The 16,420-nt window shown below is 49.2% G+C and overlaps 1 protein-coding gene across 1 annotated transcript in view; it reads right to left on the bottom strand.

Moving 5' to 3' along the window:
• Window positions 1-5,073: 5,073 nt before the first annotated feature.
• The window catches only part of LOC149280461 (semaphorin-4A-like), a 34,683-nt gene continuing 23,336 nt past the window's right edge, over window positions 5,074-16,420 (bottom strand). The window contains exons 8-17 of the mRNA XM_089500465.1: window positions 10,389-10,500; window positions 10,050-10,166; window positions 9,584-9,723; window positions 9,101-9,273; window positions 8,496-8,646; window positions 7,899-8,088; window positions 6,698-6,816; window positions 6,223-6,386; window positions 6,029-6,147; window positions 5,074-5,741 (exon numbers count right to left, since the gene is read on the bottom strand). Of these exons, the coding sequence (XP_089356591.1) occupies window positions 5,074-5,741; window positions 6,029-6,147; window positions 6,223-6,386; window positions 6,698-6,816; window positions 7,899-8,088; window positions 8,496-8,646; window positions 9,101-9,273; window positions 9,584-9,723; window positions 10,050-10,166; window positions 10,389-10,500 (1,953 nt within the window). The remainder of the gene's footprint in view (window positions 5,742-6,028; window positions 6,148-6,222; window positions 6,387-6,697; window positions 6,817-7,898; window positions 8,089-8,495; window positions 8,647-9,100; window positions 9,274-9,583; window positions 9,724-10,049; window positions 10,167-10,388; window positions 10,501-16,420) is intronic.

Below are 16,420 nucleotides of genomic sequence, written 5' to 3' on the forward strand. Positions count from 1 at the left end.
ATTTTTGGGAAGGGATTTGTGTTTCAACAAGAAGGGAAAGTGGAACTGCACCTTTAAATACATTAAAGAAACAAATGCACCATCCCGCCCCAGGGCCACCGGTATCCAATCCGCTCAGCGCCTCTAATTCCAAGCTGCCCTTTGGCAAGACAGAGTTTTCTGAGGATCATGGGAGTGGTAGTTCAGCCGTTAATGGAGCTGTCACCCGAGGGGGGATTCTCCCGCAAGGTGTCATAGCTTGCCGGTGACCCCCGTGTCACACATCGCACGCGTACCGAGAGGTGAGAAGAATAGCAGAGGTGCAACCACACGAGGAGCCCCCCCCCCGCACGCGCTCTCGGGCTCCATTTAAAGCGCCGTCTGCCGCGTTCGCGCCGTTTGTTCCGGGTGATATTCCAGGGAAGGCTTCTAGCCGAGCTTTTATTTATAGAAGCAAAAATTTGAGTTTTCTTACATAAACCGAACGATGCGCAGCCACAAGTAAAAGTGTAAAGCGCTCACGCAAACGGACCCTGCAAATCTGCAGGTTAAAGGGGATGGAGCGAACGGCAGTGGGTACATGGAGTGGCCACTTGGCAGAGTAATCAGGCTAAATGCCGGGCACAGGACTGGGTGAGGGGAGAGGCGCTGTCCAGCATTCCCACTGCCACCGGTTTGGACTCTCGCCTGCTGAGCATCTTGGGAGTGGTGGCTCGCTGGCTGGAGTGGCAGAGGCTGTAGGGTTTAGAGCTTTTGAGTGGCAGAAAATGGCTCATTGTTGTAGATTGTAAGGCAGATGAGCCCTTATGGCTGCTCATCCTCCCAAATCACATCTGTCTCAGCCCCCATCAACTCTGCTGGAAGGCCACCCCATGCATTCACAAACTGGATGTGTTATGTAAGCTTCGGGGCTTCTAACAGTCTTTGTAATTGGGGCATCCCTCATTTAATAAGTGCTAGCTCTTTGCCCGAGGTGTATATGAAAACCCCTATGCGTTTGCTTCTTAGCTTGAGGGAGCACGTGGCAATTACCGGAAAGGAGTTTCAGAGCTGAGGAAATGTATGTACAAATCATTGATCCCAAGAGCTTTCAATCTAATTATGTGTAGCCTCAATAAGCCTCCTTACTTAGGGTCCAGCAGGGTCCAATGTTTGGTCCAATGAGCCAGATGCTCAGCAGACAGATGGCGCTCAACACGATTCTCACGCGTCCCAAGAGTTCTTTCCAAGAAGTTAACCCTGTGGTGACTGGGCAGCTTGAGGAGCAGATCTCCCCCAGTGGCGCGGCTCCATAAGCTGATTCCCCTTCCATTCCTATGAATTTTGTGGAACAGCAGGCCAGGGCTGCGCAGGGAGGATTGTGGAGCTGATCCCTTTTCAAGGTCGGGCTCCCAAGCAGATGTGGCTAGTGAAAGTCCTTGGATGAAGGATGACCGGGAACAGCAGGGGCCGGAGCTCGGCCGGTATGTGCTGCAAATATTAGTCCTCCCCATACACTGCGGTGCCTGTTATTACCCCTCCATGGACCGTGATACGTGACCGGTTGGGTCATTCATCAAAGACAGATCTTGTTTAAATGGCCCAAAACTGTGCCCTTTGGACTGGGCGGGTTAAATTAGTACAGATGATGTGCCATTCACAACTGGAGATTTTCTGCCACTGTAGTTGACTGGCTGTAGTGATGAGTTTTGTACAGTGGCATTAAAAAATCCAGCCCCCCTGCACATGCACAGTGCTATATTTACACACACCAACATACTTACACACAGTCGCATACTTATATACCCACAGTAACATACTAAAATACATGCATACACGCTGCATTATACATACACACAGTAGCATATTTATATAACACCCACAGTAACATACATACACGCTATAACATACTTACACGCATGCACACAGTAACACAGACACGCACATACACATAATACGTTTTTAGTAGCTGGTGCAGGCTTCAGCCGCTCTGCCGGTGAGTTTGCCGGCTAAAATTGCCCCTCTGTTCTCAGTCCCCACTTGCAGTAACAAACATTGCCGCTCGAAGTCTTGTAGGTATCGTGCGATGTCCTTCTCCGTCACGACGAACCATTTAAAGGCAGCATAGGACAACGTGGGGCGGTTGTGCGCTTCGGGGTTCGAGGCCTTGTTCCGTCGCGCCGTAGGGGTCACGCAGCGCGGTTCTCTTCTGGTTCATTTGGGCTCCCATTGACAGTAAAGGGATTAATAACACAATGAGCCCCAACTCAGAGAAACAGAGGGTTTGGCCGGGGTAAATGTCTGTAGTGGTGGAACGGGGGGGGGGGGGGTCATAAAACATACACACAGTAACACACTAAGACATGTACACACAGTAATGCAACAACCAGCCCCCCCCCCCCCGACAGACTGGGCTTGGATGTCTTCGAGGAAATTATTGAGACCTCGGCAGGCTCTTCCTATCTTACCAGCTTGCATCGTAGACGGCGATATGACGTTCCTGGGAGCTTACCCAGTTACCACCCTACGGCCCCGACCACAGGCGCAGCTAACGTACGTGATATAGGAAGGACTGTTTAACCTTTCAAATGCCAGGGATGTATTAGCTGTATCTCAGGCATCCAGAGGGTTCACTAAGGGGGCAGTGCATACCCCTTGCTTTTGGTGTTTATCGGTGTGAGCGCGGCCGGTCGCGGAGACAGACGGTGCTTTCTTCCTGCGACCAGTTTAGTGAATAGCCCTCATCCAGCGAAAGGACGGAGGCTGCTGCTCGGCCCGCCAGGTCCCGGGATACGAGTTTCACTGGAGCTCCCCGTCTAATGGGCACCCGGCGGATTCCCTGGAGATGATGGTGAGCGCCGAGGTATCGCAGGAAGTACGCGGGGAGGAAGCTTTCATTTCACATAAATTAGCAGCCGCGAGGTGCAAAGGGAGCCGTGAACCGCCACGCCGCGCAGGAGCTGTTTATAGACTCTGCTTTTAGTTTGCGCTAACACCCTGACGCCTGCTCGTTACTGTATGTTTCAGTCGTTCTGTTTCATACTGACATCACCGCAGATGATGACATCACCATTCTTGTACAATTTCCTTGTTTACTTTACAAAATGTTGAGGCAAAGAGCCGAGACGTGTTCATGCAGGTTACACAACATGCGCAGAGCAGGGTTAGTATGAGCCCCGAGTGAGTGGAGTCACACGCAGACAGGCCTAAGGCCCCTCCACGGGGCTGCGGCTCGCTTAGCTTTAGGATGCAGTAATGGCTTTAATACAGGGGCATTCCTGGAGATGTTGCTATGGTGACTACAAGTGTTTTTTCAGATTGCTTCATTAGTTGTTTGTGTTAAGTGGCCTGCTCAGCCGGGCTCCAGCGGCCAATATGTCTCCCGTGTGGGGACAGAGGGAGGTGGATTCGTGGATCTGCCCTCCAGTATGGGTTCTAGACACATATTCTCCCATACACTCTCTCCTCTCACACACACAAAGCTGGTCTGCACCTTCCTCATGCCCTCTCCTCTCGCACACGTTTCCCTCCCTCTCGCACACGTTTCCCTCCCTCTCGCACACGTTTCCCTCCCTCTCGCACACGTTTCCCTCCCTCTCGCACACGTTTCCCTCCCTCTCCTACACGTTTCCCTCCCTCTCCTACACGTTTCCCTCCCTCTCGCACACGTTTCCCTCCCTCTCCTACACGTTTCCCTCCCTCTCCTACACGTTTCCCTCCCTCTCCTACACGTTTCCCTCCCTCTCCTACACTCTCTCGCTCCCCTCTCACACACATGCATGCAAACACTCCGTTCTCCCTCTCGCTCATACTCCGTTCTCCCTCTCGCTCATACTCCGTTCTCGCTCTCGCGCATACTCCGTTCTCCCTCTCGCGCATACTCCGTTCTCCCTGCCGCGCATACTCCGTTCTCCCTGCCGCGCATACTCCGTTCTCCCTGCCTCGCATACTCCGTTCTCCCTGCCTCGCATACTCCGTTCTCCCTGCCGCGCATACTCCGTTCTCCCTCTCGCGCATACTCCGTTCTCCCTGCCGCGCATACTCCGTTCTCCCTGCCGCGCATACTCCGTTCTCCCTGCCTCGCATACTCCGTTCTCCCTGCCTCGCATACTCCGTTCTCCCTGCCGCGCATACTCCGTTCTCCCTGCCTCGCATACTCCGTTCTCCCTGCCTCGCATACTCTGTTCTCCCTGCCGCGCATACTCCGTTCTCCCTGCCGCGCATACTCCGTTCTCCCTGCCGCGCATACTCCGTTCTCCCTGTCGCTCATACTCCGTTCTCCCTGTCGCGCATACTGTGCATGTACTGTGTATATATACGTATGCCATCCTCTACTGCGTGTGCATACTGTGTCGCGTCTGCTACACGCGTGTTCCTCCTGCCCGTCTGTTTCCGTATAGGCCCTGAATACACTGACACACGTACCTGTTTACAGAGAAACATTAAAAATGTCATTTTAATTGTACATAAATAAAACCAAAATATACACAAAGCATGGGTGGCGGCACATGGAATTGGACATGGCCCCCCCCATAATACTGATAGGGTGTGGAATTCAGGGTATCCCCCGAAAAACGATGACCCCTGCCATAGATGCAGGCTACTCTGTGACAGGAGAAGACAGGGTTAATCATACAGGATGCCCTGATACGGAGTCCGGTACCTGCTCTTCACCGGCGCTTCACATTTATGTAAGTGAGGGACCCAAACAGAAGCCAGCCTTTACAGTACAACTCCTATCACCCAAAGCACCGGTTATCTCATACAGAATGACGCTGGCCCCAGTCCACCCCACCAGTCCTGGGAACAGTCCAGGCCGAGGGGGTTTTTTTTTGCGCAGTCTTGGGCATTTACTAAACATCTTGGGTCTGGCGGAACTTGTGCTGCTGTTCACATTATAAAACACCGTACAGAATAAAAGCAGAAGTCCGTGGCAGAGCGCGCTGCTCCGGGGTGCTGCGCGCATGTTGACGTCTGAATCGTAGATCCCTTTGGAGATCCCGCGTTGGTTGCGATCAGCAAAGGAAGGGCAGGGTGACCTCAAACTCCTGCCACGTGGAATGTAACAAGAGACATCAACAAACCGAAGACACAAGCGATGGCGACCAACGACACTTAGACATCCGACGCATCCTCGGCCGCGGCCCCGCCATGGGACGACCGGAGTTTCACGCTGTTGTTATCCAGGTCCATCTTGCCGTCTGCCCCACTCAGAGGCACGCAGCACACCTTGGCAACGTCCCTGTCGCTCTGGTAGACCCCATTTTGTCCTGGGTTCCCCTGGGCTTTGGCGGCAGACAGTTTTTCTGTCTCCGGGGTGCTGCACCCCTGAATTTTAGTCTTGGCCTTTAGCTTGTCTCGCCAGCCATACAGGGCAAAGCCTAAGATCACGCAGATGGTCGAAACCAGCAAGACGGTGACCACCACAAACTGGGTGTAGTAACTGCGGTTGTCGCTGCTCGGTGACATCTCCACGTCATTGTCCTGTAGGGCCTTGTTGCTGTCATCCATGTTGGGGGAATTCTTATGTCTCACGTCCACCCCGCTGGGGTCTTTGACCCAATACTTGGCCACCAGGTAGGTGAATCCGTTCTCCGATGCCCAGCACTCGTACAGCCCCAAGGTGTCGCTCTTAACGATGATCACCAGCGTGTCCTTGGAAGTGATCATCTGCTTGTTGGAGGGTTTGAGCATTGGATGCCTCCAGCTGTAGGTGGCCAGGGCAGACAGTTGGGGGCAGTGCAGCTTCAGTATGGTGTTATAGGAGACTGTGTAGCTTGCAACTGAGGGGACAGAAAGGAAAGAAGTCAGTAGAGACTCACACACTGATGGTCGATAGCCACTTTATATAAAAGCAGATTCCTGGGTTTCATATATATATCATAAATCCAATTATTGGGATGCGATGCCGTTAAGTGATTAGTTTGGTGGATCGCCATTTTTGTCCCGGTATCTCTGCGCGGTGGTATGGACAGGACCTACTGGTGGAGAAGACTGGATGGACCGTCTCACCGCCATGAAACATCGTACATCTCAGCAGGATGTCTCTGTCGAAAGGCCTGTGTCTTACCTCGCACCAGTTTGGTGTCCGAGTCCTGCGCCGGTCTGGAAGCTCTGCCTTTTGGCTCAGGGCTCAGGCAGGTGCTGTTGGGGTTTCCGGACTCCACGTCCTGTAACCATTGCTCGCTGCTGGGATAAGGACGTTTCTGGGGTTAATAACCGGGAAATCTGCATTCTCCGCTGCTCTTCACGTTTATTACTTACTTTGTGCTGGGCTTATTCTGGACCCCTCGGCACTTGTGGCTCTCTCCGTCCCATGCGCAGTAAGGGTCTCTGGCCAAAATACAGTCAAAACAGCTGGTGTACACACTGCAGTTGGCGAGGGGCACCTGGGCGATGCCGGAGGAGTAACCGATGTACAGGACCCTCTGTCACAAACATAGAAGAGGAGCCTGTTACTGCTGGACTGGTCACATGACCGACAGGAAGCATGATTTTGGTTGGTAACTGGTGCTTTGTTGTTGCAGGAGCAGTGGGAGAAGACGGCTACTGCCCATGGTCCCGTCTGCCAGGTGACTGCTGGGAAGAAGCTGTCGCTCGTACAAGGCGTGGTGTATCTCGGCAGACATTTATTTTGAAACCCTCCTGCACCATGGAATAGTTTTGGCTTCCTAAAAGTCGTCGTATAGCGTAATGGCTCTGGGCCGATGCGCTATCAGTGTGTTTGTGGTTTGGTTACCTTGCCGGGGACCAGGAGGAGGCTCTGGACGGGCTCCTGGTTGGCGAGTACCTCCAGTTCCTCAATGATATGCGACTCTCTGCCGTTCACCAGGACAACCTTGTGCAAGAAGCCTTTATCTGGAAGAGACGTGATACAGTGTGCGCATTGTGTGAGGAACAACAGAGAGCTTTGAGGAACTTATTTGGGTAACATACAGTTAATGCTTTCGCTAAGTGGAACAGCAGCTTTAACAGGCTCAGCCAGGCTCGATATCTGTCGACTACTCACAGCCGCGAATCATTACATAAGCTCTCTCTCCACTTACAACGGGGTTCCATTGTGAGGAACCCACCTTACGTCGAATGCACATACGGCTGCATGCAGTGTAGCTCTATCAGCTTTGGGTTACCACGGCAACGTACTGATTGTGTATTGCTGTCGCACCATCGTACAGCCAGGAGCAGCTGCAGTTCCAGCTTATAGGGGACGCACTATGGGGTGGGTGGGCCGAAGGCGTGTTCTGTATATTATTACACATTGTGCGTTGTGTCAAAAGAAATTTGGTTGCAAATTGCTCTTATCGCCATGGCAACCAGAGAATGGGTCCAATCAGCAGGACTGTTTCTGAATCTAGTGCCCAGCGTGTCTCCTGTTGTATTTCATATAAATTGGGATGATTTATCAAAGTGTGACAAGGGCAAACACAGAGACGGGTGTAACTAAACGTGTGGCGGTACCATCATCATCCAGAACACGTACATGTATGAAGAATGTACATACGATCCATACGCATTGTTCCCACTGTATTAGTATCGCACGTGCCTTTGATCCGTCACCCCCCGGCTGTATCTCTCACCCTCTTGGTGCTGCTGGACCCCCTCCTGATTGAGTCCTTAATAAAGGTTTGTCTGCACTGGGGTAACACAAAGTGCCCCAGGACGGGTTGGCAGAATTATATATATTTGGAGATAATTAGATAGATATTAGGGGATAAATAGAGACAGATATTAGTGTATAATTAGATAAATTAGTTAGATAATTCACCCCGATCACCACCCGGGGGGGGGGGGGGGGTCGCTTTTTGGTATACTTGGGGCAGGATGGTGAATTTCATGTTATTACTTGACTAACTGTGTTTTTGTTTATATAGGGTAAATCCCACGTAGCACAAAGCGGCGGCTCGGGTGATGTGTGTGTGTGCGTGTGTTCAGGACGGTACCTGTGCCCAGGAACATGACGGTGTAGTTGTGTCTGGAGATGCCCTGCACCGAATCGATGGCGATCTGCGTGTATTGCACGCTCTGTTTGATGAGCAGAGGGACCCGTCCAGGCGGAGAGACCTTTTCGTCCATCAGGAAATGGTCTTTCATGAAGTTCAGGTCCGTGTCGGAGAACTTCCCCGAGATGCACTGCAGGTGAGAGGACACAGAAGAGGGTCAGGAAGCTGTTTCTGTGGGGCTTCCCTGGGCCAATGTCTGCCTACAGCTATTCACCGTTAGTATTTCTGTGGCCTGCCTGGTTCCCGAAATATTTGGGGGTCACCATTATGGATTCTATCTGTTGGGCAAAGCCACAACGTGGAAGGGGCTCTGATTCTTGTGTGCGTTGAACGGGTCATTGGGGCTCCTCATGCCTCGCTGCTTCTGATGTCACCTACGGATATTTCTGCACCCGTGTAGGAGGGGCTCCCTATTATTTATTCACTTTGCCTCCTTGACAGGACCCCCACTCAGGGTTCTGCCTTGTGCTACTATCGGCCACCTTCCTCCTCCTTAAGTGTTCCTGTGGCAGCGTTTGGGGCCTGACGGGTACTCACACTGCCAGGACGCGGGTTTGACACAATTCCCGTGTACGTCGTCCACCTTGAGCTCTCCTTGTTCTGTTCCTTATAGTTTCCATTGAACACTCTTTCTATGTCCTTCAGCCTATAGGAGCAGACCGCGGAGCTGCTGGAGCCTCCAACTTGCCTGTTAGGACGAGAGAGAAGATCAAGTAACGGGGCGAGCAGCCAGAGGATGATGAGAGGCCTGTCCACCAAGTGTCGTGGTAGATGGGGCACACCAACACCACACGGGGCCCCTGATAGCTCTGTAGAGGGTTTTGTAGATCTATATACTGCCCATATTAATAGAATAGCTATTGGGAAAAGCAATTTCTTGTGCAGATGTAAATGTGAAGCAATCCTCATAACAACCAATAGAATGTTCCCCCTGTTTGCTCTCCATTTACATAACGTACATAACCCCTGCAGACTTCCAAGATCAATATCTTCACTCGCCAAAAGATCCTGAATAATCCCACCTCAGGTTGCATGCTAGCTGGAGTTTTTGCTGCCGTTTAGTTTGTCGTCATTACTCTGGGGGCATGTGGTGGCTTCCGGGCCGCTGCTAACCGTCTCCTCGCTCTTTGGCCAGGACTCACCATTGGGCACTGAACACACCAAAGAACGTGCTGAGCTCGGGATCGTCCGGACGCAGTACAGCCACGTGATGGAGGACGTTGAAAGGGAAGCCGTCGGGATGGGAGCAGATCAGCTGGGCCTTGAGGAATGTCGTCCACTTCTTCTGGAGAACCTTGTCCCCTCCAACATCATTCTGTAAGACGGAGGTAAGTGTAAGCGATCCCTAACCACAGGGCTTGCATGGCTTTGGGCTCTAGAGCTGCTCCCAGAACATGCAGAGCGGGCTGCATCCGCACTCAGCACTCTTGCAGCTCCTGGGGGCAGCCATCTTCCCGGCGCTCAAAGCCACGTCAGTACTCTCCTGACCTATAACGAATGTTGGCCATCACAGCAGACAGCTTTAGACTTCAACTACTACCCCTCCTAGGGGGCATCAAACGCCCTCCGTGTTGAGAATCCCCCCGATGATCCCGTACCCAGACACCGCTCCCCGCTCTACACACCTTGCAGACCCGCGCGACCCGCGACACCGTTAGCTTTTCAAAGAAGTCAAACTCTCTGGCGGTCTCTTCGAAGAAGAAATACACCTTACTGTCCACTGCGTGGCCGGGCAAATTAAACGATCCCACGAACGAAGCATCGGCTGCAGAGAAAGAGAACTAATTTACATTTTCTGCCAGGTGGTTGCTCCAGGTACCCACCACCTTGACTGACAGGTTATTTGCCTTCTAACAATCTCCCCACTTCCCCATTACTATGTCCCAGAACACACTATACACTTTGTGGAAATTTCCTGCCAGCGGGGGGCAGTATGCGTAAGTGTTTAATGTACAAGTCAATGCATCACAATACAATCTGCACAGACTGACAGGTATACCCAGCCAATGGCATCTCTTCCCGGCTCATCTCCCTTTGGCCACCTAGTGCCCAAATGCATGATGCGCTATGAGGTAAGCACAGGTTACTCACAGTGCAGCCAGCCGAGGGACGCGTCTGTCTTCAGGTAGGTTCTGCTTCCCAGGTTCCGGAAGATAATTGGTTCGTTCCCTTGGAAGTTGTTTGTGGTCCCGGTGTAGAGCTCCCCATCTGCACGGAGAGGGACAAGTTCATCTCTCTACATGCCCAGGAATTAAAGCGTTAACAATGGATACCCCACGGCAGAGGCTGGTGACCCCTGTCTTTCCAATCATCTCATGGATGATGTCACTGACAATAAGCTGGCCATTAGACTGTAAGCTCTGTGTGAAAGGCAGTTCCCACACAAGCCTTCTCTTTATTTCTCCTGCCTGGTGGCCGCTCTATGCTTACCTACTACCACAGCAGTGTGTTTGTGCTGGGGGTCAAAGGGTGACTGGCCTTTGCCGTCGACAGTGACAATTTCTCCTTTGATGTTCGTGACAAACGAAAAGGATTGAAGATCCTGGGAAAAAACGAAACGCCGTCAAAGCGGATACAACGTACTGCTACAGAGAGCTAACTCTCTGCTTACAAACTACACGGTAAGCCCCTTGGCACAGGATGCCATGTTCTGCCACCAGACTGTCAGCTCCTATATGAAAGCCTTAATGACGGGCCTCTTAAGAGCATTGCCCATACACACGCCTGTCCATGCACACATATACACTGACACATTTACACATACACCCTTAGCAATCATACAAACACACTGCCCTTACACACTACTGTCCATACACACACATACACTGCCCTTACATACTACTGCCTATACACACTCATACACTGCCCTTACATAATACTGCCCATATACACACTCTGCCTTTGCATACTACTGCCCATACACACACATACACTGCCCTTACATAATACTGCCCATATACACTCATACACCGCCCTTACATAATACTGCCCATATACACACTCTGCCCTTGCATACACACACATACACTGCCCTTACATAATACTGCCCATATACACACTCTGCCCTTACATACTACTGCCCATACATACACATATACTGCCCTTACATAATACTGCCCAAATACGCACTCTGCCCTTACACACTACTGCCCATTCACACACACATACACTGCCCTTACATACTACTGCCCATACACTGCCCTTACATACTACTGCCCATACACACTCATACACTGCCCTTACATAATACTGCCCATATACACACTCTGCCCTTACATACTACTGCCCATACATACACATATACTGCCCTTACATAATACTGCTCAAATACGCACTCTGCCCTTACATACTACTGCCTATACACACTCATACACTGCCCTTACATAATACTGCCCATATACACACTCTGCGTTTGCATACTACTGCCCATACACACACATACACTGCCCTTACATAATACTGCCCATATACACTCATACACTGCCCTTACATAATACTGCCCATATACACACTCTGCCCTTGCATACACTGCCCATACACACACATACATTGCCCTTACATAATACTGCCCATATACACACTCTGCATACTACTGCCCATTCACACACACATACACTGCCCTTACATACTACTGCCCATACATAATACTGCCCATATACACACTCTGCCCTTACATACTACTGCCCATACACACACATACACTGCCCTTACATAATACTGCCCATATACACACTCTGCCCTTGCATACACTGCCCATACACACACATACACTGCCCTTACATAATACTGCCCATATACACACTCTGCCTTTGCATACTACTGCCCATTCACACACACATACACTGCCCTTACATACTACTGCCCATACACACTCATACACTGCCCTTACATAATACTGCCCATATACGCACTCTCCCCTTACATACTACTGCCTATACACACTCATACACTGCCCTTACATAATACTGCCCATATACACACTGCCTTTGCATACTACTGCCCATACACACACATACACTGCCCTTACATAATACTGCCCATATACACTCATACACTGCCCTTACATAATACTGCCCATACACACACATACACTGCCCTTACATAATACTGCCCATATACACTCATACACTGCCCTTACATAATACTGCCCATATACACACTCTGCCCTTACATACTACTGCCCATACATACACATATACTGCCCTTACATAATACTGCCCAAATACGCACTCTGCCCTTACACACTACTGCCCATTCACACACACATACACTGCCCTTACATACTACTGCCCATACACACTCATACACTGCCCTTACATAATACTGCCCATATACACACTCTGCCCTTGCATACACTGCCCATACACACACATACACTGCCCTTACATAATACTGCCCATATACACACTCTGCATACTACTGCCCATACACACTCATACACTGCCCTTACATAATACTGCCCATATACACACTCTGCCCTTACATACTACTGCCCATACACACACATACACTGCCCTTACATAATACTGCCCATATACACACTCTGCCTTTGCATACTACTGCCCATTCACACACACACATACACTGCCCTTACATAATACTGCCCATATACACACTCTGCCCATACATACACATATACTGCCCTTACATAATACTGCCCATATACGCACTCTGCCCTTACATACTACTGCCTATACACACACTCATACACTGCCCTTACATACTACTGCCCATACACACTCATACAATACCCTTACATAATACTGCCCATATACACACTCTGCCCTTACATACTACTGCCTATACACACTCATACACTGCCCTTACATAATACTGCCCATATACACACTCTGCCTTTGCATACTACTGCCCATACACACACATACACTGCCCTTACATAATACTGCCCATATACACACTCTGCCCTTACATAATACTGCCCATACACACACATACACTGCCCTTACATAATACTGCCCATATACACTCATACACTGCCCTTACATAATACTGCCCATATACACACTCTGCCCTTGCATACACTGCCCATACACACACATACACTGCCCTTACATAATACTGCCCATATACACACTCTGCATACTACTGCCCATACACACTCATACACTGCCCTTACATAATACTGCCCATATACACACTCTGCCCTTACATACTACTGCCCATACACACACATACACTGCCCTTACATAATACTGCCCATATACACACTCTGCCTTTGCATACTACTGCCCATTCACACACACATACACTGCCCTTACATACTACTGCCCATACACACTCATACACTGCCCTTACATAATACTGCCCATATACGCACTCTGCCCTTACATACTACTGCCTATACACACACTCATACACTGCCCTTACATAATACTGCCCATATACACACTCTGCCTTTGCATACTACTGCCCATACACACACATACACTGCCCTTACATAATACTGCCCATATACACTCATACACTGCCCTTACATAATACTGCCCATATACACACTCTGCCCTTGCATACACTGCCCATACACACACATACATTGCCCTTACATAATACTGCCCATATACACACTCTGCATACTACTGCCCATTCACACACACATACACTGCCCTTACATACTACTGCCCATACATAATACTGCCCATATACACACTCTGCCCTTACATACTACTGCCCATACACACACATACACTGCCCTTACATAATACTGCCCATATACACACTCTGCCCTTGCATACACTGCCCATACACACACATACACTGCCCTTACATAATACTGCCCATATACACACTCTGCCTTTGCATACTACTGCCCATTCACACACACATACACTGCCCTTACATACTACTGCCCATACACACTCATACACTGCCCTTACATAATACTGCCCATATACGCACTCTGCCCTTACATACTACTGCCTATACACACTCATACACTGCCCTTACATAATACTGCCCATATACACACTCTGCCTTTGCATACTACTGCCCATACACACACATACACTGCCCTTACATAATACTGCCCATATACACTCATACACTGCCCTTACATAATACTGCCCATACACACACATACACTGCCCTTACATAATACTGCCCATATACACTCATACACTGCCCTTACATAATACTGCCCATATACACACTCTGCCCTTACATACTACTGCCCATACATACACATATACTGCCCTTACATAATACTGCCCAAATACGCACTCTGCCCTTACACACTACTGCCCATTCACACACACATACACTGCCCTTACATACTACTGCCCATACACACTCATACACTGCCCTTACATAATACTGCCCATATACACACTCTGCCCTTGCATACACTGCCCATACACACACATACACTGCCCTTACATAATACTGCCCATATACACACTCTGCATACTACTGCCCATACACACTCATACACTGCCCTTACATAATACTGCCCATATACACACTCTGCCCTTACATACTACTGCCCATACACACACATACACTGCCCTTACATAATACTGCCCATATACACACTCTGCCTTTGCATACTACTGCCCATTCACACACACACATACACTGCCCTTACATAATACTGCCCATATACACACTCTGCCCATACATACACATATACTGCCCTTACATAATACTGCCCATATACGCACTCTGCCCTTACATACTACTGCCTATACACACACTCATACACTGCCCTTACATAATACTGCCCATATACACACTCTGCCTTTGCATACTACTGCCCATACACACACATACACTGCCCTTACATAATACTGCCCATATACACTCATACACTGCCCTTACATAATACTGCCCATATACACACTCTGCCCTTGCATACACTGCCCATACACACACATACACTGCCCTTACATAATACTGCCCATATACACACTCTGCCTTTGCATACTACTGCCCATTCACACACACACATACACTGCCCTTACATAATACTGCCCATATACACACTCTGCCCATACATACACATATACTGCCCTTACATAATACTGCCCAAATACGCACTCTGCCCTTAGATACTACTGCCTATACACACTCATACACTGCCCTTACATAATACTGCCCATATACACATTCTGCGTTTGCATACTACTGCCCATACACACACATACACTGCCCTTACATAATACTGCCCATATACACTCATACACTGCCCTTACATAATACTGCCCATATACATACACTGCCCATACACACACACATACACTGCCCTTACATAATACTGCCCATATACACACTCTGCCTTTGCATACTACTGCCCATTCACACACACATACACTGCCCTTACATACTACTGCCCATACACACTCATACAATACCCTTACATAATACTGCCCATATACACACTCTGCCCTTACATACTACTGCCTATACACACTCATACACTGCCCTTACATAATACTGCCCATATACACACTCTGCCTTTGCATACTACTGCCCATACACACACATACACTGCCCTTACATAATACTGCCCATATACACACTCTGCCCTTACATAATACTGCCCATACACACACATACACTGCCCTTACATAATACTGCCCATATACACTCATACACTGCCCTTACATAATACTGCCCATATACACACTCTGCCCTTGCATACACTGCCCATACACACACTGCCCTTACATAATACTGCCCATATACACACTCTGCCCTTACATACTACTGCCCATACATACACATATACTGCCCTTACATAATACTGCCCAAATACGCACTCTGCCCTTACACACTACTGCCCATTCACACACACATACACTGCCCTTACATACTACTGCCCATACACACTCATACACTGCCCTTACATAATACTGCCCATATAACACTCTGCCCTTGCATACACTGCCCTTACATAATACTGCCCATATACACACTCTGCCTTTGCATACTACTGCCCATTCACACACACATACACTGCCCTTACATACTACTGCCCATTCACACTCATACACTGCCCTTACATAATACTGCCCATATACACACTCTGCCCTTACATACTACTGCCCATACATACGCATATACTGCCCTTACATAATACTGCCCAAATACGCACTCTGCCCTTACATACTACTGCCTATACACACTCATACACTGCCCTTACATAATACTGCCCATATACACACTCTGCGTTTGCATACTACTGCCCATACACACACATACACTGCCCTTACATAATACTATCCATACACACACATACACTGCCCTTACATACTACTGCCCATACATGCACATACACTGCCCTTACATAATACTGCCCATATACGCACTCTGCCCTTACATACTACTGCCTATACACACTCATACACTGCCCTTACATAATACTGCCCATATACACACTCTGCCTTTGCATACTACTGCCCATACACACACATACACTGCCCTTACATAATACTGCCCATATACAC

This window comes from Sceloporus occidentalis, unplaced genomic scaffold, assembly GCF_023333645.1.
Source record: "Sceloporus occidentalis isolate IW3139 unplaced genomic scaffold, rSceOcc1.0.p SCAF_155, whole genome shotgun sequence".
NCBI lineage: Eukaryota > Metazoa > Chordata > Lepidosauria > Squamata > Phrynosomatidae > Sceloporus > Sceloporus occidentalis.